Here is a 25,320-nt window from a genome sequence, read left to right as displayed (position 1 = left end):
CCCTATGCATCAGCACTCCTGGATCCCTTGGGTAAATTCCTAGCAGTGCCATTGCTGGGTCATAGGGGAGTTCCACTGCTAACTTTTGCCCCTCATTTATTCTTAATAAAATCAAAATTCCAGGTAATTGTCAGGAGGTAAAGCAAATGATGTTCCAATTGGAAATAAAGTTAGATACTTAGGAAGTAACGGATGAGTCTTGGATGTAGCAGGCAATAAATAATGATATAACTCTGGGGACGCCTGGGTGGCTCAGTCAGTTAAGTGTCGAACTCTTGACTGTAGCTCAGGTCCTGATCTCACAGGGTTCATGAGACTGAGCCCTGCATCCAGTGCACAGCCTGTTTGGGGTTCCCTCTCTCTGTCTTTCTCCTGCTTGTGCGCTCTCTCTCTCTCTCCTGCTTGTGCGTGCTCTCTCTCTCTCAAAATAAATAAATAAACTTAAAAAAAAAAGTCACACAACTCTGGCTAACGAGGCAAACACAACCACAGGCCCCTCCACCCCCTCCTCTCTGATTTAATAAGGAACTAGTTCACAGTATCAAAAACACTAGACAATCTTACAATCCACATATTCCAAATTCTGATAATTTAATTTCCTGTTCAGGTATAATCAACACAAGACATCACATTAGTTTCAATCCACCTTTTGTTAGTTTCAAACCTCCTGGTTTCCAAGTTGCCCCTAACCACAGTAATTTCTCAGTCTTTGACCAGGCCAAAGAGATCCCAACAGTGACAAAATGGACTATTTGGCTCATGAAAGAAACCGAGACTCTCACCTGAGTAAAGTATGGAGCTGGTCAGTAGAGATGCTGCTCTTCTCTTTCTCCGCACGTGGCCATACCCGACAGAGGAACCGTTTGGCCAATGAAGCTGTTGGAGAAACAAGACAAACGCGTTTCAAGCATGGAAAACTGACCACGCTCTTGTTTTCCAGCCTTTTTTTTTTTGGGGGGGGGGTTGATTAATGATCAAAAGGATTATATTATTCTTTAATTTACTTTTGAGAGAGAGAGAGAAAGGTTGTGAGTGGGAGGAGGGGCAGAGAGAGGGGGACAGAGGATCCAAAGCAGGCTCTATGCGGACATGCAGGGCGCAAACTTATGAACCGTGAGATGGTGACATAAGCCAGTCATACACTTAACCAACTGGGCCACACAGGTGCCCCCAAAGGATTATTTTTTAAATATGGACTATGAAGTTCCTAGTCTAACAGACAATGTGAAACGAGCTGTCGTGGGTTCCTGTCCCACTGGTCCTTCCACCAGAAATAAACCTAAGACCCACACTCTCACCCTGTCCTGCCACACAAAACACCAACTGAATAGACACACTGCTGGGCGGTAGGAAAACCAATCTTGTTCCTCCTGGGCAGCAATAAGCCATGGCCACCTCAGATTCACACCAAACGCTTCCCTTTTAATTAACAGGAAGCAACAGAAGACTTGTTTTGCATTTTCTTCTTGCTTTCTGTCTGTGCTGCCTATTAGGGTGTATAAATCAACGAGATGAATTCTAAGAGCTGTGAGAAAAGATAGCTTAAGAAAAGATCAGGAATGGGGTCCAGCTTTTCTTTACACTTAATCTTGATTTGCCCTCCTTCTCCCACCCATTTTATTTACCTTGTATCTCTTTTTGCCAAATACCTTAGATAATTTACCAAAAAAAAAAAAAAAAAAAAGACCTGAATAAACAGAGGCCAAGCAAATTACCTAGCCAACTGAACTAATCAAATTCAGAGTAAGCAATGTCAGCAGAGATCAATCATAGCTCCTTCTGAGTAAGTGTCCTTGATATAGCAAGAGGGCACATCCACAGTTATCGGGCAGATGTGCATGTAAAATGTACAACTTGTACAAGTTCCTAGGAAGCCCTAAGTTTACAAGCTTGAATTATTAATCCTATTCATGAAAAAAAAAAAAAAAGAAGAAGAAGAAGATGATGATCTGGGCCCATCACCAATTTTTTCTTTGTTCTTAGTAGCTGTAGATTTCTCCAAAATGACCATCAGAAGTCTGATGAGATAAAGAGCACACTGGAAACTGGGAATGCTGTGAGAGAAATTCTGCAAGTAATTGAAGCTCTGGCTGTAAAAGAGACAAGAAAAGAAAATAAAAAAGACACCACAAATATTACAGATATGTCTAAATTTATTAGTTGTTCAAGTCCACTTATGTATTTAATAGTCTAAACATTTTCAGGTGCTTTTGTGGCTACATTCTTTCAAGACCTTGACAGGGAACTGGAACCTTGTACGAAGAAAGGCCAGGGCAGAACAGAGCCCAGTGGATGCAATGCTGGCCTTGAAGGGTCACATACACCAAGAAACCCAAATAGGAGTCTAGGCATGTTTATATGAGCAACCCTGGACAAATTATTTGTTCTTTAAGACCTAGGACAACACAATGAGAAGAAGGATGCACAAAGGTTTAGTAGGATTATTCAACAGTTTCTAATATTTCAGGACTTATCAGGATACAAACATGAGAAAGCTCATGTAACTGAGGAAAAGCAGATGAAAAAATCAATTTCTCTCACAACTACTGGGAGGCACCTGAGTGATTTCCAAGATATCTTGCTAATCTTGTTCTAGGAGTTTCTTGAGACAACACTCTGTGATGTGTAGTCTGACCCACCTGAGCAATTCCTCCAAGGCCTGGTCAGGCTCTCTTTGCTTCAGTCGGTTAGTAAGGACTTCAAGGGCTGAGTACAGTAAATGAAGATTCTGAGGCTGAAAAAATCCATTCCTAAGGGAAATTTAAGGTAAGGCGGTTGAGCTTAGTTTTAGGAAGATTGCTTGGATAGATTTCAGGATCCTGGCTTCCAGGCTATACCATCAACAGATTAACAAAGAAAACGGGGAACCAGAGCACTGAAAGTACTCAGGCGCCCAATTCAGTCACAGCTCTGAGCCTCACATTACAAATTAAAGTGCATCTAAAACAGTCTTTCCTTAAGGAGGCAACAGTGCTCCTAGGTTTTTTTTTTTTTCCCTTTTTAAAAACTTTTTTTAATGTTTATTTAAAAAAATTTTTTTAAATGTTTTATTTATTTCTGATTGAGACAGAGACAGTGTGAGCAGGTGAGGATCAGAGAGAGAGGGAGACACAGAATCTGAAGCAGGCTCCAGGCTCTGAGCCAGCTGTCAGCACAGAGCCCGACATGGGTCTCAAACCCACAAACCGTGAGATCATGACCTGAGCCGAAGTCGGACGGTTAACCGACTGACCCACCCAGACACTGGGTCACCCTTAATGTTTATTTTTGAAAGAGAGACAGAGCATGAGCAGGGGAAGGGCAGAGAGAAAGGGAGCCACAGAATCTGAAGCAGGCTCCAGGCTCTGAGCTGTCAGCACAGAGCTCAACGCTGGGCTCAAATCCACAAAATGCACCATCATGACATGAGCTGAAGTTGGAGGCTCAATGGCCTGAGCCACCCAGGTGCCCCCTTCCTTTAGTTTCAAGAAAAAAAGAAAAGCTCTCCTTCATTCCTTATACTTTAGAGAAGTCTCATCCTTCTTCCCCAGAAAAACCAGGAATAACTTTGTCAATTGTTATATCAGTATCAAATCCATAGAAGTGCTCAATAAAAAACATACTCCTTGGGGCGCCTGGGTGGCTCAAGTCATTAAGCATTTGACTTTGGCTTAGGTCATGATATCACAGTTCATGAGTGAGCTTAAGCCCTACTTGGGGTGAGCATGAGCCGCCCTTTGGGTGAGCTTGAGCCCTGACTGGGTGAGCTTGAGTCCCAGCTGGGGTAAAATCACGAGCCTCACTTTGGGTGAGCCCTGCTACTCTCTCTTTCTCTGTCCCTCTGCTCCTCCTGGGATTCTCTCTCTCCCGCTGCCCCTCATTCACCTGTGCCCTCTCTCTCTCTTAAAAAAATAATAAAATTACTCCTTCTTCTAGAAGTCAAGTCTTGACAACTCTATCTTCAGTTTATCTCCTACTGTCCCTTCCTTCCCAAGCCTAGGCCATCCTCTACGCCAGACCCTTATGATCATCACATACGTAGATCAGACACCTTTTGATTGATCTTTCTGCATCACTTTCCAATCTGTCCTGCACACTGCTGCCAAAAGGATTTTTCTAAAACATCAATTTCATTATATCCTGGCTTTAATCATAAAACCAGAATTGCTTCTCTGTACAACATTCAAATTCTTCTGACTTTATTTTTTTTAATGTTTTTATTTATTTCTGAGAGAGAGAAACAGCATGAGCAGGGGAGGGTCAGAGAGAGAGGGAGACACAGAATCTGAAGCAGTCTCCAGGCTCTGAACTAGTTGTCAGCACAGAGCTCAACGCAGGGCTCGAATCCATGAACCATGAGATCATGACCTGAGCCGAAGTCGGATGCTTAACCAACTGAGCCACCCAGGTGCCCCAAATTCTTCTGACTTTAAAACCCAGCACTATCTGGGCCCCTAGATCTTCTACTCCTCTAGAAACATCTCCACATCACCAATGGTAGTCCTTCTGTCTTGCAGCAAATGTACTCTGAGGGCCTATTATAGGTCAGGTTTTTGGGGGGATAACAGTTTATTGAGATAGAATCGACATCCAATAAAATGTATATATTTAAAATGTTGATCAGTTTTATCAGGTGACATAGAAACCCATGAAACCAACGCTGCAATGAAAATAATGAACAGGGGCACCTAGGTGGCTCAGTCGGTTGAGTGTCTGACTGTTAAATTTGGCTCAGGTCATGATCCCAGGGTTGTGGGATCGAGGCCCGCATCAGGCTCCATGCTGAGCATAAAGCCTACTTGAGATGGTCTCTCTCTCCCTCTGCCCCTTCCCTGACTCATTCTGTCTCTAAATAAGTAAGTAAAATAAGTAAATAAGTAAATAAATAATACCCCCCAGAGTTTACTTATATTCCTTTGAAATCTATCCTTCACTCCATCCTTCTGCCCAGTAATAGGCAACAACTGATCTGTTTCTGTTACTGCAAGATTATACGCCTTTTCTTAGAGTTCTATATAAATGGAATCAAATGGTATACATACTCTTATGTCTTGCTTTCTATTCAGTAGAATTCTTTTTTTCCCTCTATGTTGTTGCGGATAGTATTCCATCATATGAAAATCTGTTTATCCATTTACCAGTTGGTGGACATTTGTTTCCAGTTTGGGGCTCTCACAAATAAGGCTGCTATAAACATTCGTACACAAGACTTTGTGTAGATTAGACATATGCTTTCTCTTGAGTAAATACCTAGAGGCAGAATGGCTGGGTTGTGTGGCAGGTGTATGTCTAACTTAAGGAGCTACTGAACTGTTTCAATATTGGGTGTACCATTTTACTTTTCCACCAGCAACATGTCAGAGTTATAGCTGACCCATGTCCTCACTAATACGGTAAGGTAAGTCTTTTTTTTTTAATTCAGCTGTGCTAGAATTTTAACTTGGAATTCCTTAATAACTAATACTATTGAACATCTCTGCATTATTTACTCGCCATCGATACATATCCTTGATGAAGCATCTGTTCTTCTGTCAGGCACTGTTCTTATGTACTAAGGATAGAATAAGGATTGGTTTCAGATGGTCTAGCAAGGAAGAGAGATTAACAAGAAATTACAATAAAATGTGGTTAAGTTTTACCATAAGAGGATATCAGAGTATTTTTTATTTATTTATAATCTCTACACCCAATATAGGGCTTGAACTCATGATCCTGAGATCGAGAGTCACATGCTCCACCAACTGAGCCAGCCAGGTGCCCTGAGGATACCAGAGAATTAGGAGAAAATTAAGGTTAGAGAGGCAGAAAGGAGGCTTCCTTGTCCGAGGGGTTGAGAAGAAAACTCTGAGGAAATGAAGTTTAAATTCATATCTCAGAGATGAGTTAGAAAAGTCTGGTGATCAAGGAGGACAGGGATCCTGGTAGAAAGATGAGGCTACTGTGAAGTTTTCCAGGTGAAAGCAACGCAAAGTGCTGAAATTAACTCCGTACAGCTGGAGGGCAGAAGGGAAGACAATGAGTGGAGAGCAGGAGGCAGATAATAAGAGGCCTTAGAAATTCGGTAAAAGTGTTTGAACTCAAGAGAAATCTAAGGACAACCAGAACCAAAGTTGGGATAGGATAAAGTTGGCTTTGCACTGGGAAGACCACTCTGACTGCTGTGCGAAGCAAAGGACTGAGGGAAGGCACCTGGAGGTAGAGCCCAACTGTGAAACTAATCTAGTCCAGGTGAGAGACAATGGGAGTCAGTGCAGAAGGAGAGAACAGATGGCTACTTAGATGTTATTTAAAAGATAAAATTAACAGGATTTGGTGACCCAATGTGGGAGAGACAGGGACAAAGAATAACTTATGGTTTCTGGCTCAGACAACTGGTGGTGCCATTTAGGTGGCCTGGCAAAGCCACAGGAGCAGTGGTGAAGATGATACATTCCATTTTGGATGTGCAGTGTCTGAGGTGTCATCGACATATCTAAGGAAGTGGTGAGTAGGCAGTTGGATATAAATGCTTGTAGCTCAGAAGATAAATTTAAGCTTGGTTGAGATTGCCCAGAAAACCTCTATAGGAGAAGAAAGGAGCCAGAGCCCAGCCCTGAGGAAAAAAAGCATTTAAGAGACATATCGCCTTCATTTCTACTTTCATCCATGCCATGCCTTGCAGTCCTTTCCTTTACCTTCCAAAGGCCATCTATTCAGAGTCCCATGAAGTCCCATTCCTTCCACAAAGTATCTCTAAATAACCCAGCTCAAAATGTATTCATATATAACCTGAATATGTATTCATATATAACCTTATTTATTTTAAGAGAGAGAGAGAGAGTGGGCCCGCACAAACGGAGGAGGGGCAAAGAGGAGAGACTTAATCCTAAGCAGGCTCCAAGCCATCAGCGCAGATTCCAATGTGGGGCTGGAACTCCCAAATGAGACCATGACCTGAGCCGAGATCAAGAGTCAGATACTTAACTGACTACACCACCCAGGTGCCCAAACAATTTTTTTTTTAAGATTTTATTTTTAAGTAATCTCTACACCCAACATGGGGCTCTGAGAGCAACTCACAGCCCTGAGATCAAGAGTTGCAAGCTCAACCAACTGAGCCAGCTAGGTGCCCCAGTAACAACTTTTTTTAAAAAATGTTATTTATTTATTTTGGGAGAGACAGAGAGAATGAGCACACACGAGGGAGGGGCAGAGAGAGTGAGAGCCAGAGAGAGAAAGAGAAAGAGAGAGAGAGAGAGAGAGAGAGAGAGAGAGAGAGAGAGAGAGAGAGAAAATAGCAGTCTCANCCCATAATCCAACTCTTCAGTAATTAATACTTTTAACATATTAGTCTGTCTTTCCAGTTTTTTTTTTTTAAGTTTGTCTATTTTCAGAGAGAGAGATCGAGAGAGAGAAAGAGAAAGAGAGAGAGAGAGAGAGAGAGAGAGAGAGAGAGAGAGAGAGAGAGAGAATCCCAAGCAGGCTCTGTGCCGACACAGGGCTCGATTTCACAAACTGTGAGACCATGACGTGAGCCAAAATCAAAAGTCAGACACTTAAACAACTGAGCCACTCAGGTGCACCACGCCCTCCCACCCCCACCCCAGTAACAACTTCTTAAGTAACCATCTCTCCAGCATTATTATCGAAAGCCTGCCACAACAAACCTGGCTAAGAATCAGATGCCCAGATTTGTTACAATATCAAGTCACCTAATTTTCAAATGAGTTAATAACACTGGCCGCATAAGACACAGAGGATAGGGTACAAGATCAAATGAAATGATGCAGACAAAAGCACTGCAAAGAGAACAAGTACCATATTTATATAAGACTTATAGAGGCTTTTCCTTCTTTTCTCTACCTCAGTGCCTTAGTGACTGTCAAGTAAAAGCAAGCACATACTTGATTATTTCTACCTACCATACCTGCCACTTACTCACCAAGCAAAAAGAGCATAAAAAATCTGCAATAGTCTCTGATAACATGAAGACATTATGTGGTACTCCTGAACTTTCATTCCTGGTCCATCAACTACGCCTTGATTCTCAGCAGCTAAGCACTAAAAGGGAAAAATGCTTTTAGGACAGTTGTTTCAGCAATTGCCCTCATTTTCCTTCAGTATTTCCCAACCAAAAATGAAATCTCTTGTTACTCTGTAATTCCTAAATTTCTTAATAATAAGATAGGCCGCTGACCTGAAAATAGTTGTGAATGTTCTCCAGATGGTTACACATTGGAGTAAGCAGTTGAACGACACTATGAACAATCTGTTGGGCAGATCTCTGATGGAGATGTGAGAATCCAATATTTCGGTGTCCTTTACTCTATAATAAAGTCAGAGTTACTAAGGAAGAAACTGCTGGATAGCTTCTCTGAAACTAAGAGTTTGTTAAGGAGTTTAGTCAGACTTGTGTTACGAGGTAGAAGTGGACAGAAGAAAGGGGCTGTGTGCCCAAAACTCTTTTTGGACAAAGAGATCTTTTCCTATCTTCAAATTACATTGGCTTTTGTAGAGTACAAATTGTCTGCAAAGAACAGATCCATAATTATGGAGATAAAGCTCACATAAAAACAGAAATCACTTAGGCTGAAAAGAATATTAAATAGTAAATAGTACAAAAATGAATCAAATAACTGGATAGATTACGTTTAAATGTTTACACCTAAAACTTTCATGTTTTGTTGTCTGCATCACCCAACTGCTTCGCCAGATGCTCTGTGCACATTGTACATTACTCACACATGTGAGGTTCTGGCTTTCTCTAGATAGCCAACTATTACACTGAAGGCTTGGGCACGGGCTTAGTTTGGGAGGCTTTTAAAACAAAACCTAAGTAAAGAACAGGATTCAGGAATGCTCCAGGCATTTAGAAATATATATCTTGTGACTTATTTGATTTTTGTTTGAGTTCCTTTCTAAATCAAGGTGAATGGTCTGGAAATGAGTCTGCCAGCCCTGGTACCAGTGACCCAAACACAATGCCAGAGAAAGTGACAACTAATTCACTAAGATCACCTCGTTAAGGCCAAGGCCTGTGCTTCTCTCTATACGAACCTTGAGGAAGGGGATTCTCCTGGCAACAGGAGGCGTCAGTATATTCTCCAGCTTCTGAGAGAGATCTTCCAGCAAGAAAAGTAGTTCAGGGGGCTGAAGTTGCACAACTTCTGTAGCCTGTCACAAGGAGGAAGGAGAGGGTAATTCCAAGCATGTCCTAGCCATCTTTTGTTGGGAGTACATTTCATGTTTACTTGTCCCAATGGCTGAAGAATCTGATGATTCCCAAAAAGGGGGAAACCCTACCTCATATAAATGGCTGGTTCTGTTCTGTCAACAAATCATAAAGTCAAGAATTCTCAAAGTAAAACGAATCTCAAATTATTAAAATAAAAATCCAAGGGAGTATAGTATCAGAAGACATACTTTTTTTTCTCTAGAAATAAATATCTCCGTGTATCCTTCCCGTTATGGCCTCGAGGCGCATCCCAGTACCTGGGATAAAAAATGACTAATTCAAGGGAATTTCACTTTTCTCTGTTTATTTACTTCCATATTTTCTTTCCCCTAATGTTTTGCTACTATTAGCTCTGGCCAGGATCCCTATAAGGGTATAACACTACCAGAAGCAAAATAAGCCAAACACAGTCTCACTTCAAACTGTTGGTTCAATATACATTTATGGAGAATCTCCAAGCTGATGTACAAAGAGTGGGGTGGGGAAGGGGCGATACTATCTCTACTTGGAAAGAGTACATTTTTGTAAAAACCTATAGTAAAAAATTTCAAGATGTTTCTCTTTTTACTTGGTTTACTTTTAAGTTTTTATTATTTTTCCTGAAAGAGAGAGAGCACATAAGTGTGAGCAGGGGAGGGGCAGAGAGAGAGGGAGAGAGAGAATCTCAAGCAAGCTCCATGTTGTCCACACAGACCCTAACCCCTGACCTGAGCCAAAACCAAGAGTCAGACACTTAACCAAGTGAGCCCCTCTTTTTTTTTTTTTTAACCTGGAGAAACTACTCTGGTGAAATCCCTGAAGTTACCTTTTCTGTGAAAATGTCTTCTACTTCCCACTTCACTATAAATACCACTCTCTCCTCAGAGTTTCACTGGTACTTGGTTCAGATTACCAATACAGCAGACACTGCTAGTTATGTGTGTTTCCCTTATTAGACTGTGAGCTATTTGAAGGCTACCATCATGCTGTATGCTCTACTGAGTTGCCAATGTCTAGGTTAGTGGCAAACACAAAAAAGGCCTGGAAAAGCATCTGATGGATGCTGAATAAATGTCATAAAAGAGTGAAAACAGCATTAACCTCTATCAAACAGAATAGTGCTACTCTACAAGAATAATCTAAATAGCTTATTATTAGTAACTTAGGGTAAGGATCATATCTTTAGCATGATTTTTCATAATGTCTAACACACTGTAAAAAAGTTAGATTTATAAACATCAAGATGATGGGGGGGGGGCACCTGGCTGGCTCAGTTGGTAGAGCATGTGACTCTTGATCTCAGAGACATAAGTTCAAGCCCCACATTGGGCCTAGAACTTACTTTAAAAATAAATAAACAAACAGGTGCCTGAGTGGCTGAGTTGGTTGAGCATCCGACTCTTGATTTCAGCTTAGGTCATGATCCCTGGAAGATGGGATCAAATTCTGTGTTGAGCTCCAGACTGAGCATGGAGTCTGCTTAAGATTCTCCTCTCAGGGCGCCTGGGTGGCTCAGTCAGTTAAGCGTCCAATTTTGGCTCAGGTCATGATCTTATGGTTTGTGAGTTTAAGCCCCACGATGGGCTCTGTGCAGACAGCTCAGAGACTGGAGCCTGCTTTAGATGCTGTGTGTGTGTCTCTCTCTCTGCCCCTCCCCTGCTCATGCTCTGTCTCTCTTTCAAAAATATATAAACATTAAAAAAATTAAAATTAATAAAATAAAATTAATTAGATTGTTTACCTTAAAACAAAAAGATTATGAGGATGATTATTCAAAATTACTTTCACTATGTATAAAAGCTTTGGAAGCCAGAGTCTAACTTCTCTCAATGCATGGTGCTCTTATTAAAATAAGAATAGAGCTGAGAAATTTTCTGAAAGAAGATTAAATTCTAGGATTTCAGTTTTGTCACTTACTTCAGTGTGCATTTCAGTATCGAAGATGAATTTGGTCACAAGCCCACAATGAAGAATAGAGAAGACCTCAATGTCCAGTTCTCGGAAAAAAACATGGTAATTCTGTAGCAACACTGATGTCTTTTCCTCATTCCCTATGAACTCCTGGGGAAAAAGTAGCAGGAAACCAACCGAATAAATAAGGTTTCTATATTAACCTGAGTTTTCATGAAGACTTCAAAATGCAATTATGCATTCATTTTGTGCAAACGTTACTTTTTCAGCATATCACCATCTTTCTTTCACCTAAGTCCCTAAATATTCCTAAGACAAAAGCACCTAATTTAAGATTGGGATAGGGGTCACCTATTAAGACCCCTTGTTGGTTTCTACTTAGGTATAAATTACTAGACAAACCAAGGTGTCATGGCATGGTGCAGAAAATGATGAGCTTTGGCTCCAGAAAGATCTGCCTTCAAATCCTTGCTCAAGCACTTATTAACTGTGTGAACTTGGACAAGTCACTTACTCTCTCTGGGTCTTAAGTTTCCTTACCTATTAAATGTAGATATTACTATTAATCTTGGGTTTTTAGAAGACTATAGGAGCTATCCACAATAGGTACTCAATAAACAGCTAAAAAAACAGAAATAATTGGGATCCATGTGGTTTAGGCAATTTCAAACATATAACCTACTCTATGATTGGTAGAGTTATAGGAAAAAGGAACTACTATTTATTAACTATGAGAAACTGTCCTAAGCATTTCATGTAATCCCAATTCATTGAGAAATTGATAATCTGAGATCAGAGGGTAGAAGAGGCTAAAAGCAGTATATCTACAGCCATATCCTAAAATGCAACTTGATAAATGCTACAAAGTACTGCTGGGGTATAAAAAATGGAGTGACACATTCAAGAAAATAACTAGAAAAAACTGTGTGATAGTGATAAAGACTTAGAGTCTAACCCCACCTCTGCTACTGGATCACCCCAAAACCTAGGAGAGGCGTTTGCTTCTTCTTTTCCCTAATACTTCTCTCTGTAAAATGCAGAGAATAATGCTGGTCCTTGGTTAATCTTACTGGGCTGTCACACACCTCCATGGATACCCATCATTCCAGTACCTTTTCCAGCTGGCTTCTATCAGATGGTGTAGGGACACATTCTGAACTATCCTCCTTTGTAAGTGTGTCAGAGGAAGATGTTTTGCTGCCATCTGCTTTCCGTTTCCTTCCTCCTTTTGTTTCAAAAAGAGAAAAGTGACTCAAGTAATTAATAACCATATTTGCTAATATCACCATCTTCAGAAACCAACCTGCTCAAGACTACCTAGGAGTAGAGGAGGTAATTTTATTACCCTGCATTACAGTTCAATTTACAACCATGCCAAATAAAGAGTTCAATGACATCATCTCTATTTACTGATGCATTGGTGCATATGACCTAATCTTAGGTTAACTTAGTATGGCTCCAATGGAGATACAGAATAAGAAGGAGAAAACATACCTATCTTTCCTTGTTTTCTGATTTTTGCTGAAATAGCAGTAGTGGCAGGTGTTACACCTAAAGTTTCCAAGTCAAAGTCTGCAAGAGGTGGAACATAGTATGGGGTGACTGGAAAAGAGAAGAGACAACGCTCAATGCATACCCATCATGTAACCCTGTTAGAATGCATCACCTGACTGGCTGAATGCTTGTAAGATACATCCAAGTTACCTCACTTTAATTGTTTTGGCATAGCAAAATGATCAGAAATGGCTTATAGGAATATCATATTAAATGATTATAACTAATTAAAATAAAACCAATTAACAAAATGATATAAAATATCCAAGCAAATAAGGACTAAAGATAAACTAACTTTTATTTAAAATCTAAATATATTAAAATTAGGTCACACAGAGGTTTGTTTTACACGTAATTATTTAGATGAGGGCCTGAGGGAAGCTCCATGATTTTCCCAGAGAATCTACCTAGCATTTTATTTTAAGTTTATTTATTTATTTAAGTGATTCCCTATACCCAACATGGAACTTGAACTCATACCCTCGAGATCAAGAGTTGCATACTCTTCTTACTGAGCCAGCCAGCCAGGCATCTACCTAGCATTTTATTTATTTTATTTTTTTTAAATGTTTTTATTTATTTCTGAGAGAGAGAGAGAGAGAAAGCGTGAGCAGGGGAGGGTCAGAGAGAGGGAGTGACAGAATCTGAAATAGGCTCCAGGCTCTGAGCTGGCAGTTACCACAGAGCCCGACGCAGGGCTCGAACCCACGAACCGCGAGATCATGACCTAAGCGAAAGTCGGACGCTCAACCGACTAAGCCACCAAGGCACCCCCTACCTAGCATTTTAAAACAAGTTTATGTACTGGTCAGAGGTATCATGTTTTAAGTTTTTAAAATTTTATTTATTTTTGAGAGAGACAGAGAGTGTAGGGGAGGGGCAGGGAGAATGGGAGACAGAATCCCAAAGAGGTGCCACACTGTTAGCATAGAGCCCACTTCAGGGCTCCAGCTCACGAGCCATGAAATCATGACCTGAGCCAATACCAAGAGTTGGATGCTTATCCAACTGAGCCACCCAGGTGCCCTAGTCAGAGGTATTAAGAGGCTTCAGCTTTACTCCTGGTTTATAACTATGTTTAGGAAAGCAAAGGGCACTGAAAGTTTGACTTCTATTTTTTTGTATTTTTTTTAAGGATTTTATTTTAGAAATAGAGAGTAAGTGCATTAGCAGTGGGAGGGTCAGAGGGAGAGGGAGAGAAAGAATCTCAAGCAGGCTATATACACACAGTGTAGAACCCAAAGCAGGGCTCAATCCCATGACCTTGGGATCATGACCTGAGCCACAATCAAGAGTTGGACACTAAACCTACTGAGCCACCTAGATGCCCCTGACATTTTGACTTCTTTTTTTTTTTTTTTGACATTTTGACTTCTAAAGATGAAAAGTTACTTTGCAAAAGCCCAACCAATGCTATTTTTTATTTTCTCAAGCAAATAGATTTCTTGGAGGTAACAATGGGAGGAAAATGGATATATTCTTTTTCTCTATTTTCTTGTCCCAGATGAGTAGAAAATGGCTATCATTGAGCCTGGCTTAAAAGCAAAGTTCTTTATCTCATCACTGCCATCCTAGCCAGGCTACCATAATAAGACACTTTCCTTACCTGCTAAGTACTTTTCCAGGATTCTCTGGAGCTCCACAATATGCTTTAACCGGGTGAGCACTTTCCCCTTCATCTCAGGTGACGTTTGCTGGCAGAAGGCATTTACAACCTGGAAAAGTAAAAATCATATTCCCATTCTTTGAACGGTTCCGGTTATAACCGTTTGCATTATTCATCCAGAGCTTAAAAAGGCCAGGGTGCCTGGGTGGCTTGGTCAGTTAAGCGTTCGACTCTTGACTTCAGCTCAGGTCATTATCTCAGAGTTTGTAAGTTTGAGCCCCACCGGCTCTGTGCTGGCAGCACGGGGCCTGCTTGGGATTCTCTCTCCCTCTCTACCTGTCCCTCCCTTGCTCGCAGACTCTCTCTCTCAAAATAAATAAATAAACATTATTTTTTTTTTAAATGGCTTTCAGTGGCAGGATCTGTGATCTGTAATGTAAAGGTGTTCTCACTAAGGTGCTGTAAAGAAAAAGAAAAAGCCCTGGGCCAATATTGACTTCTAATCCTAGTTCTACTGATTTCTAGTTAGGTAGCAAGGTGGAATAGCAGTGAGTAGAGAGCACACACTTTGGTGAAACAAGTCCTGTTTTGCTACTTACTAGCTATATGAACCTGGCCAAGTCATTAGCCTTTCTGAGTTTTTATTTCTTCAAGTATAAAATGAGAATGCAGTTGCCATATGGATTAAATACTGTAAATAAAGAAATAAGCGCAGCTTTTGGCATACGGCAAGTACTTGAATCCTTTGAACTCTGTATCTGCAATTCCACAAGTACGAGACAAGGGTAACAATGCCTATCCTGCTTACATCATAATAGAATTATAATCATAAGAGGAGATAATTTTTTTCACAAGAGGAGATAATTTAAGTGAACATTCTCAGAAATAATATGCATAAATAAATATAAATGTATATTACGGTCATTTTCATCATATTTCATCACTGTGTATTTCATTCAGCACAATATATGCTACAAGGCAAACTATCACTCACTTGACCTCAGCGAACTGAAACATTAAGTGCATACCTATGCAAGGGTGAGTGGTGTTTCACAGTGGAGAAGGTGAAGTTATTCCAGGCAAAAGGAAGAATACAACAAAAAGGCTTATAGTAGTAAAGCATGAACAACATTAAGTGAATTCTAAGTATTTTGATTTGGCTACATCAAAAGATACATATAACTGGGGAGAAGTGAGACATAAAAGCTAGAGAAGCACACGGGGGGATTAGTACTTGTGATTTTTTTTTTTAAAGTAGGCTCCATCCCCAATGTGGGGCTTGAACTCACGACCCTGAGATCAAGAGTCGGATGCTCTATCCACTGAACCAGCTGAACCAGCCAGGCGCTTCTGATGGAGATTTTTTGGGAGTCCCAAGAATGAGAGAATGGTTTCCTTTCAAGAAGAACTACAGACACTAGGGGAAATGCCCCGTAGCTATGCTTACCTCTCGGAACCAGTTGAGAGTAAGAAATATGAGTGAACACATGAATGAACTCTCTTTAACAGACATGGACGCCAGCCTCTCTCCAGGCTCCAGGTCAGTGAGGAATATAGGACAATCTGAAAGAGAACAAACATTTCTAACTCCCTTTGTTTCAAGTCAACAGAACTTGGATGCTACCCGTAGGGTTACCTCTCCTGCTTACTTTCCCCTTTAATTTATACTTGAAGGTGAAGCTTTGATTAGTCTCAAATTACTGCCTTATTATGTAGCAATCTTTAAATATAATGAAGAAGTCTTTACAAATCTAGATGCAAGGACCAGAAAGCAACAAGGTACTATGACGGCTGATCTTTCAACATGACTAGAATTTTTATACATTATTTTGTCTTTTGAATTTCATCATTACTGCTAATCTACTCTGTGAAGTTAGAAAATTCCTTCCCCTACACAACATGTACTGGCTTGCTCCTTCCCCAAGATTATCAGAGAAAAGTTACAAAGAAGAAAGGATCTGATAACTTCATCCTATACCTAATAAACCATCAATCTCCTCCAAGCTTCCATTATGTTGTCTCTCCACACAAAGCCTCAGTAACCGGAAATACGGAGCCAGGCATAACGGAGACACCAATCTGGGAAGGAAAAATCCATTGCTGAACAGTATTTTATAGGCATATTAATCCACATTTATAGGGAACCCCACCTTATAATTAAAGAGTTTTGCCCAAGATAAATGTCTACTGTTAAGAACATTATGACAAGGAACTTAATGGGTGCTCAGTAAATAAACAATGAACTAAACTGGAGGAAGACAGAGGCTGAAGAGAGTGAACGTCCATGAGTTGGGAGAAGCAGAGATAAAATGGGAAGGAGGGAGGCAAGTATGTACATGGGAGGGAGAAAGGAACAGAAATGCAAACAGCCTCACAGAGTAGCCGTTGGCCCCTTATTAGGCAATGCGGACCCCAACCACAGGGCCTAAGAACAAACAAGCGATCTGCCCCATTCTTGCTAACCTCTCCGAACACCACCTGCCTTAGAAGAAAGCCTTTTCCATCAAGTTCCCAAAAGGGTGCAAGAAGTGTGGAATACCCCGCGAACATTCAAAACAGTAACAGAAGTTTAGTAAAGAAAAAGTACACTGACTTCTGGTCTGATTCCTGTGAAGTCGTTCTACCCCCATCTTCTGCGAAGTCCTGAGAGTGCAAAAGCGGCAGGAGGTTGATGGCGATCCCATCAAGGCTACTGTATTCTTCGAGTCCGTAGAGAGCTTTCACAGGAAATGGATAGTCACTGCGAAGAGAACCCAGAACTTGATGCAGCAAGGGTATAGGAGTCTACAGGGGAAACTACTAAAACAAACCAAGCTTCCCTCTCAGAAAGTGAACTTCTCTGAGGAAAAGAGAGAAACAAAAAGCACAAGTGGGGAAGCCTGTAGCAACGCTGGAGCTGGGGTGTGGGGGTTGGGAGGAATGAAACTGTGGGACTGGGTCAGACGTGGCTGAGGTCAAGAGCATTCTGCAGTCTGTACCGTCCACTGACATCATTTCCTCACCCGTACAATCAAGTTAGTCGGTAAACAGTACTTACCCTTCTGGAAAAGCACATAAGTCCACCACAAAGGCATCTTGGAAATCATTAAAGATGGTCTGCCCAGCCCATTCCTTCAGGAAGCAAACAAACAAACAAAAAAGGCACAGAGCCCAGGGTGTACTTGCTGTAGATTCCTAGACAAACTATTACCCTCTCTGAGCTTCAGTCTCATTTCTAAGGAGGATAAAACAAAAACGTGGACCCATTATTATAAAGTGGGAAACAGAATACACGAAAACTGCTTAACACAGTGCCTGGCACAGAACACACAGTGGCTATTAACATCATCAACAATATTATCACCGTCCTCACCATTACTATTACTGTTGTGATTATGTAAAGGAGGCCTTAGAGGTGAAGCCTGGGGTAGGGTGAGGCGGCAGAACAGCCTTCCCGACTAGAATATGGGAGAGCTCTCAGGACGGCCTATTTTTTTTAAGTTTTTATGGGAGAGAGAGAGAACACACGCATGTCAGCAGAGAAGAGGCGGAGAGACAGATGCTCTGAAGCAGGCTCTGTGCTGACAGCAGAGAGCCTGATGTGGGGCTTGAACCCACAAACTGCCAGATCATGACCTGAGCTGAACTCAGACGCTTAACCGACTGAGCCACACAGGCGCCCCGGGATGATCTATTTTTGCAGGGCAACAGACAGAGGGCTTGAAGAATGTGGAGTAAAGCAGCCCTCATGCTTCACTGCTTTAAGAAAAGATACTTGGCCTTACCAGGGCTTTTGGTGCCAGATTTCCTGTTTGGATCAGAGTAGCAAATTCATCATAATACAGTGCAGAGGCCTGGGGAGACTGCTTACTGCAGGAGTGAACCAGCTGAAGCAAGGAGGTCACCTGCAGCAGCCAGAGAGAAAGAATGGTTCAGCCACTGGCTGCCAACACCTCCTAAACACTGTTCACCCCGAAGAGTAGTAAGTTTTTCCTTCCCATATCACTGGTAAAGCTCTTACTCCCTCTCGCCTGAGGTTTCTCTGACCTTCCTGACCAGCCCATCTGTTTCTAAACTCATCTCTTTTCCAATCCATCAGACATAGCCACATTAATTTTTCTTTTTTTTTTTTTAAATGTTTTATTTATTTCTAGGAGAGAGAGAGAGAGACAGTGTGAGCAGGGGAGGGTCAGAGAGAGAGGGAGATACAGACTCTGAAATTGGCTCCAGGCTCTGAGCTGGTAGTCAGCACAGAGCCCGACGCGGGGCTCGAACCCATGAACCGCGAGATCATGACCTAAGCGAAAGTCGGACGCTTAACCGACTAAGCCACCCAGGTGCCCCCACATTAATTTTTCTAAAGCAAAGCTTCGATTATGCTATGTCCATGCTAAGAAACCCTTAAAGACTACTTCTCTGTAAAAAAGTAAATCAAAATGCCTTGATTCACATTCCAGGCCCTCTGTTTTCTACCTCTGGACTAGCTAAATCTCCAGCTCCCTGGACTAGCTAAATCTCCAGCTCCCCAACTGGACACTTACTAATGCCTATGCTTCAGTCAATATGCTACTCTGCAAACATGGCTACAAAATCAAGAAAACAGATTTTGGGGTGGGGGGGAGCATTCTTTTTGGTAAACTGCCAGTGACCAGAAGCAATTCCTCAGTTACCAATATACGTATTCAAATACGTTACAAGAACTCACCTGTGTATACTGTTCATTGCTCATGTCTGTTCTCCCTTGGGTCAAACTTGAAGATCTACTTCTAAAAACAAGGAATTTTAGATTTACTTTTATAATATTTTGTAAGAACTGGCAATTAGCTTGTGAATCCTGCCATTCCTGGGATGTGAGTGGAGATAAAAGTACATGAAGGCACAGAAAACTATTTATACACGAAATGTGGATTGGAACAATGTCTGTCTAAGATATTTTTTAAGGGCACATTAAGTTAGCAATAACCCTAAGAGCAAGCACTGGGCACTGTTCTAAGAACTTAATGCTCTCAAGTAGTATAGCTCCAATGAATGAACTCTTAATCAGTACACAATGTAGCCTCCGTGAATTTCTAATGCCGATTTTAAGGCTGTCTCTTGAGGTCCCAGGAATTCCTTAACAAATTATCTCTAAGAAGCATAAACTGAATTCCAAAGTCCTTTTGCAATGGCAACATCTTATCAAGACCCAATACTGATGCTCTTTTAGGTGCTACAACTGTGGCATCAAAGTGCGAGAGAGGAAAAAAAAATCTACAGAAAGACCTTTTTTGTTTCAAACACAACGTCCCAGTCAGAATAACACAACTACGGAGAAGCCTGTGCTGTCTAGTGCCTAGGAGAGGCGTAAATGCAGAAAAATGCATCCCAGGAGGCTCAGGGTTCCTCTTTTGTGGAAATATTTCTAGAACTTTATTTCTTGGTAATCCCTAGTTTTTAACCATTAGATTGTAAGGACTATAATCACATTCTGTAAAAACTATATTCCTATATACAGTTAAGATTAAAAGGGGAAATAGAAAAGTTGCAACAAATACTTGCTTACTTCACTTATTATGGTTTTAATATTTACTTTTGTAAATACTTTTGCCTATACAACGTATACTCTATTTGTAAGGTTGCAACTTAATTAACTGACCTTGAACCACAGAATTTCCACGCATACCTGTCTGCCGCTATCATGCCAGCCATGGTGACGGCACCAATAATACCAATGAGTTTGTATCTGACGATGGTGCTGGAGAGCTGCTTTCGTATCACCAGGTGCAGGTCATCCTGCAAGGAGGTACAATAAAGATAAAGATGCTAGCAGAGTACAGCAAAAGAGCGTGTGGATACTGGAACCAAAATAGCTAAAATAGCAAGGGTTCTATCATTTACTGTGTGGCCCTTGGCAAGTCACTGTATCTGAGTCTCAATTTTTTTCATCTATAAAACTGGGAAGATTTTATGAGAGACAAATTACAAAACTTAGAGCAATGTCGAAAATAAGACAGGCGTTCAAAAATGATAGCTATTATTAAAGTTGTGACAGTTGCCTGATAAAGATATATGAATTATTCATTGTAATGTTGTTGGCTGCTCAGCTAAAATAATGAAATAGAAAAAAATACTTCGGAATAAATTTAACAAAGGAGGTAAAAGATTTGTACACTAAAAACTATAAAACAATGCTGAAAGATATTAAAGAAGACCTAAATAAATGGAAAGATATCCCATGTTCATGAACTGGAAGACTTAATATTGCTAAGATAATGATAGTACTCAAAATAACATGCACATCATTGTAATCCTTATTAAAATCCAAATAGAATTTTTTGCAGATATAGAAAAACCCATGCTAAAATTCATATGGAATTTCAAGGAATTCCAACTAGCCAAAACAATCTTGAAAAATAACAACTTTGTTCTGTCAAAATTTCAATTTTGAAAAGAAAAAAATTCTTTTCTTTTGTAATGTTTATTTATTTTTTAGTGAGAGAGCAAGCGAGAGAGAGACAGAGAGTAAGCACAAGCAGGGGAGAGGCAGAGAGAGGGAGACATAGAATCCAAAACAGGCTCTAGGCCCTGAGCTATCAGTGCAGAGCCCAACGTGAGGTTTGAACTCACCAACTGTGAGATCATGACCTGAGCCACTCAGGCACCCCAAAGAAAAAAATTTTTTCAATTTTAAAATTACATACTGTAATTTTTCAAGATTACTACAAAGCTACAGTAATCAAAACAGTGTGCTAATTGCACAGGAAGCCCATATACACCAATGGATAGAACAGGATCCAGAAATAAACCCTCACATGGTCAACTGGTTTTCTGCAAAGGTGCTAAGACCATTCAAAGGGGAAAGGACAATCTTTTCAATAAAAGGTGTTAAAAACACACACACATACAAAACACACACATAAAAAAGGAAATTGAACCTTTCCTTACACCACATACAAAAATTAACTAAAAGTGAATCAACTAAATTCACTAAAAGTGAATATAAATTTAAGAGCTAAAACTATAAGACTCTTAGAAGGAATAGTTTTTCCTAAGTGTGACACCAAAAGCACAAGCAAAAAAAGAAAACAAAACAGATAAATTGGGACTTCATCAAAACTCCATCAAAGGACACTATCAAGAGTAAAACGATAGGGGCGCCTGGGTGGCTTAGTCAGTTAAGCGTCCAACTTTTGCTTAGGTCATGATCTCGCGGTTCGTGGGTTCGAGCCCCATGTCGGGCTCTGTGCTGACTGCCAGCTCAGAGCCTGGAGCCTGTTTCAGTCTGTGACTCCCTCTTTCTCTGACCCTCCCCTGCTCACGCTGTCTCTCTCTCTCTCTCTCCTAGAAATAAATAAAACATTACAAAAAAAATTAAAAAAAAAAAGAGTAAAAAGATAATCCACAGAATGGGAAAAATATTGCAAATCATGTATCTAATAAGGGATAATAACCAGGAAACAGAAGGAATTCCTATGTGTCAACAACAACAGAAAACAGACCATTTAGAGGCACCTGGGTGGTCCAGTTGGTTGAGCATTTGACTCTTGATTTCAGCTCAGGTCATGACCCCAGGGTTTTGGGACTGAGTCCTGCATCAGGCTCCTTATTAAGCATGGAGTCTGCTTGGGATTCTCTCTTGTTCTCTGCCCCTCCCCTACTTGCACCCTTTCTCAAAATAAACATTTCAAAAAAAAAAAAGAAGTTCAAAATTATCAGTCATTAGGGAAATGCAAATCAAGACAACAGTGAGATACCATTTCACACCTAGTAGGATGGTTATTATTAGAAAATGGAGGGGCACCTGGGTGGCTCAGTCAGTTAAGTGTCCGACTTCGGCTCAGATCATGACCTCATGTTTCATGAGTTCGAGCCCTGTCGGGCTCTGTGCTGACAGCTCAGAGCCTGGAGTCTGTTTCATGTTCTGTATCTCCCTCTCTCTGACCCTCCCCTGCTCACGCTGTCTCTCTCTCTCAGAAATAAAAACATTTAAAAAAATTATTAGAAAATGGAAAATAAGTGAGGTGCCTGGTGGCTCTGCAGGCTGAGTGTCTGCCTTTAGCCCAGGTCATGTTCTCATAGTTCCTGGGTTCGAGTCTCACACTGGGCTTTGCGCTGATAGCACAGAGCCTGCTTTGGATTCTGTCTCCTTCTCTCTCTGTCCCTCCCCACCCCTGCTCTGCCACGTGCACAGTCTTTCTCAAAAATAAATAAAAATTGCTCTTAAAAATGGAAAATAAGTGTTGGTGAGGATGTAAAACCGTGGAACCCTCAATAGTTCATGGGAATGAAAAATGGTACAGCTGCTATAGAAAATGGTTTGGTGGTTCCTCAAAATGTGGAACACAAAATCAATATATGATTCATCAACTCCGCTCCTAGGTATATACCGCAAAGAACTGAAAATAGGGACTCAAACAGATACCCGTATATCAATATTCATTGTAGCANAAAAAAAAAAAAAAAATCTAGTGACCATCAAGAAATGAATGCACAAACTAAGTGTGGCACATACAATGGAATACTATTTAGTCATGAAAGGGAATAAAGGTTAATATATCTTACAGATGAACCTTGAACAGATTATGCTAAGTGAAATAAAGCCAAACACAAAAGGATAAATATCATGTGACTATTTTAATGAAGTACCCAGAACAGGCAAATGCAGAGACAGGAAGTAGATTAGAGGTAACGAAGGGCTGGAGGAAGGAAAATGCAGAGTTACTGCTGAATGGGTAGGGCTTCTGTTTGGGATGACAAAAAGTTCTGGATAGACAGTGGTGACAGCTGTACAACATTCTTAATGAACTGTGGCATTAATTCCACTCAACTGTACACTTAAAAATGGTTAAAATAGTAAAATTTGCTATGCATGTTTTAACCACCATTAAAAAAATAATGATATAGCTCTATATTACTACTGTGAACCCACCTCCAAAATATACTGATAAATGAAAAAAGCAAGATGCAGAACAAAGGGGTAAGAAGTGGATTATAGGTAAAGACACATTTGTAAATGCTCGGACATCTCAGAAAGCTATTAACTAGTAACAGTGATCTAACATCTAGGGAACCAAATGCTTAGAGGACTGAGAGGGAAGGAGACTTATTTTTCACCACTTTTATACCTGTTGGATTTTATGCTATGTATGTATATTACCTAGCCTTATTATTATTTTTTTAATTGACAAAAAGTGTTGGTTCTTCAAAGTCACAGTCCAGTGTGGATTACTGCCACGGGAGGGCACTAAAAATACGAAAGAGCTATGAGCTATGACTGCAACCTCACCTCCTGTTTTAGTCCCTTTGACTTTCTCAGCGAATGGTGTCCACAAACGAAAGCAAGCCCAGGTGAAGTTCACATTAGAAGCAGATGCTCCTTAGGAAACAAAGTAATTTTGTGTCCCCTCAGCACTCATTACAGAACCTGAAGAGCTTTTGTTAGTTCCACAGTCAGTTGATTACAGACCCATTTCTACCCTAATAGCCTAAGCTCCTTGAGGGTAGAAGTTCTAATATACTTACCATTTCAGTGCTTGGTACACAGTAGGCACATAATGTTGGTGGTGAGAAAAGAATGAGTAAGTGCTCCAACTATGGCTGTGTACTTGATTTCTATTAGTACACAGGCTAGAATAATTTTGTACAGCGAATTTCAATTTTAAAAAAGTTTAAAGGCTTAAAGGTCTCTCAGTACACTGCCTGTTACCTGGATGTGACTGCTGGCTTCATGCTGTTTGCTAAACGCCAGCATGCTCAGGATATAGAACAGTTTTCGTATCTGCCGAGGGGACATATTATCCAGATAATCTAAAATGCCCTGTGAGGAAAAAAATGCCCAACAGTAAGGTCAGCAGCAAATACTTTCTTGCTTCAAATAAAAAAATTAAAATCCTTGTAAGAAGCATAGACAGCCAGGCATTCATTCCATAAAAGCTCAACTTCTCTCAAGCTGTGCTCAGGTCCCAAAGGGTTAGTAATCCTAACATACCTCCTAGGTCTCTCTACTTTTCTCCGCCCTTTCCTTCTTCTCAGTGAAAACAATACTCTGACACAAGTTATATCACTGTGTCAGCTTATCAGCTTCCACTCCATGAATTACTTATTCATTCTCTACAGATGTGGAAGAGAGTCACAAGGGAACTAATTACTTTTTGACCTTGAGCAAAACCTCAGTTTTCTCATCCCTAATATGGGGCTAACATGGCCTACATAGTTACCTTTCAAAGCGCTGATGTGATTATGTCAAATCCTTGTTAAAAGCCTGTAATAGCTCTCTATGGTCTATAAAATAGTGGGGAGCTTACTTGGAATTCTCTCTTCTTCTCTCTCTGTCCCTACCCAACTCATGCTCTCTCTCTCTCAAAAATAAACAAACTTAAGGGGCGCCTGGGTGGCTTAGTCGGTTAAGTGTCCGACTTTCGCTTAGGTCATGATCTTGCGGTTCGTGGGTTCAAGCCCCGCGTCGGGCTCTGTGCTGACTGCCAGCTCAGAGCCTGGATCCTGTTTCAGATTCTGTGTTTCCCTCTCTCTCTGACCCTCCCCTGCTCACATTGTCTCTCTCTCTCTCTCTCTCTCCTAGAAATAAATAAAAATATTAAAAAATAAATAAATAAACTTAAAAAAAAAAAAAAAGCTGAAACTCTTTAGTGTCGTATTTGAGACACTTTATAATCTTGCCCTGTCCTATGTCTTCCCAGCCTCACCTCCCAACACCTCTCACCATTTTATCCTGTTCGCCAACCATGTTAGTCTACTTGTCATCCACGTATACTGAAGACCTGGCTGCCAGTTTGCTTCTGTTTGAACTGCTCTCTGCCTAGATGCACTTCCTTTATTTTCCCCTACCAAGTCATTCCCAACTTTTAAGAATCACTGAAATCTATTCATTGAAGAAATAGCCAGTTTCCCAGGCCAAGTTAATTTTCTTGCTTTGGTATATCTATAAGCACTTTATCTTTCTAGAGATTTCTCACACATTTACAGTGAGAGTTTATGTTCAGTTTTACTATCACCAAAGAAAGGCAAGAACTAAGTTTTATATACAGAGCACCCCGAATAAAGCCTGCACACAGGCATAAAGAAGTATTTGCTGAACGCATTAATACACACATAAAAGAGT

General features: G+C 40.6%; 1 protein-coding gene across 3 annotated transcripts in view; it reads right to left on the bottom strand.

Moving 5' to 3' along the window:
- Positions 1-25,320, bottom strand: part of FANCD2 (FA complementation group D2) — a 62,266-nt gene that overhangs the window by 10,528 nt on the left and 26,418 nt on the right. For 2 of the 3 annotated variants that reach the window (XM_077751484.1, XM_077751486.1), the window contains exons 18-35: positions 23,908-24,018; positions 19,885-19,994; positions 18,928-18,988; positions 18,008-18,127; positions 17,281-17,354; positions 16,837-16,983; positions 16,222-16,322; positions 15,691-15,806; positions 14,244-14,352; positions 12,578-12,685; positions 12,196-12,308; positions 11,090-11,233; positions 9,016-9,132; positions 8,156-8,284; positions 7,901-8,019; positions 2,640-2,750; positions 1,963-2,090; positions 783-876 (exon numbers count right to left, since the gene is read on the bottom strand). In XM_077751484.1, coding sequence (XP_077607610.1) covers positions 783-876; positions 1,963-2,090; positions 2,640-2,750; positions 7,901-8,019; positions 8,156-8,284; positions 9,016-9,132; positions 11,090-11,233; positions 12,196-12,308; positions 12,578-12,685; positions 14,244-14,352; positions 15,691-15,806; positions 16,222-16,322; positions 16,837-16,983; positions 17,281-17,354; positions 18,008-18,127; positions 18,928-18,988; positions 19,885-19,994; positions 23,908-24,018 — 2,012 coding nt within the window. Of the gene's footprint in view, positions 1-782; positions 877-1,962; positions 2,091-2,639; positions 2,751-7,900; positions 8,020-8,155; positions 8,285-9,015; positions 9,133-11,089; positions 11,234-12,195; positions 12,309-12,577; positions 12,686-14,243; positions 14,353-15,690; positions 15,807-16,221; positions 16,323-16,836; positions 16,984-17,280; positions 17,355-18,007; positions 18,128-18,927; positions 18,989-19,884; positions 19,995-23,907; positions 24,019-25,320 lie in introns of those variants that run through there. The other variant, XM_077751487.1, reaches the window with a different exon arrangement.

Source organism: Crocuta crocuta, unplaced genomic scaffold (genome assembly GCF_008692635.1).
Source record: "Crocuta crocuta isolate KB4526 unplaced genomic scaffold, BGI_CrCroc_1.0 scaffold69, whole genome shotgun sequence".
In the NCBI taxonomy this organism is placed as follows: domain Eukaryota; kingdom Metazoa; phylum Chordata; class Mammalia; order Carnivora; family Hyaenidae; genus Crocuta; species Crocuta crocuta.
Note: the sequence above shows the minus strand (reverse complement) of the source record. Positions and strands in the feature narration are given on the sequence as shown.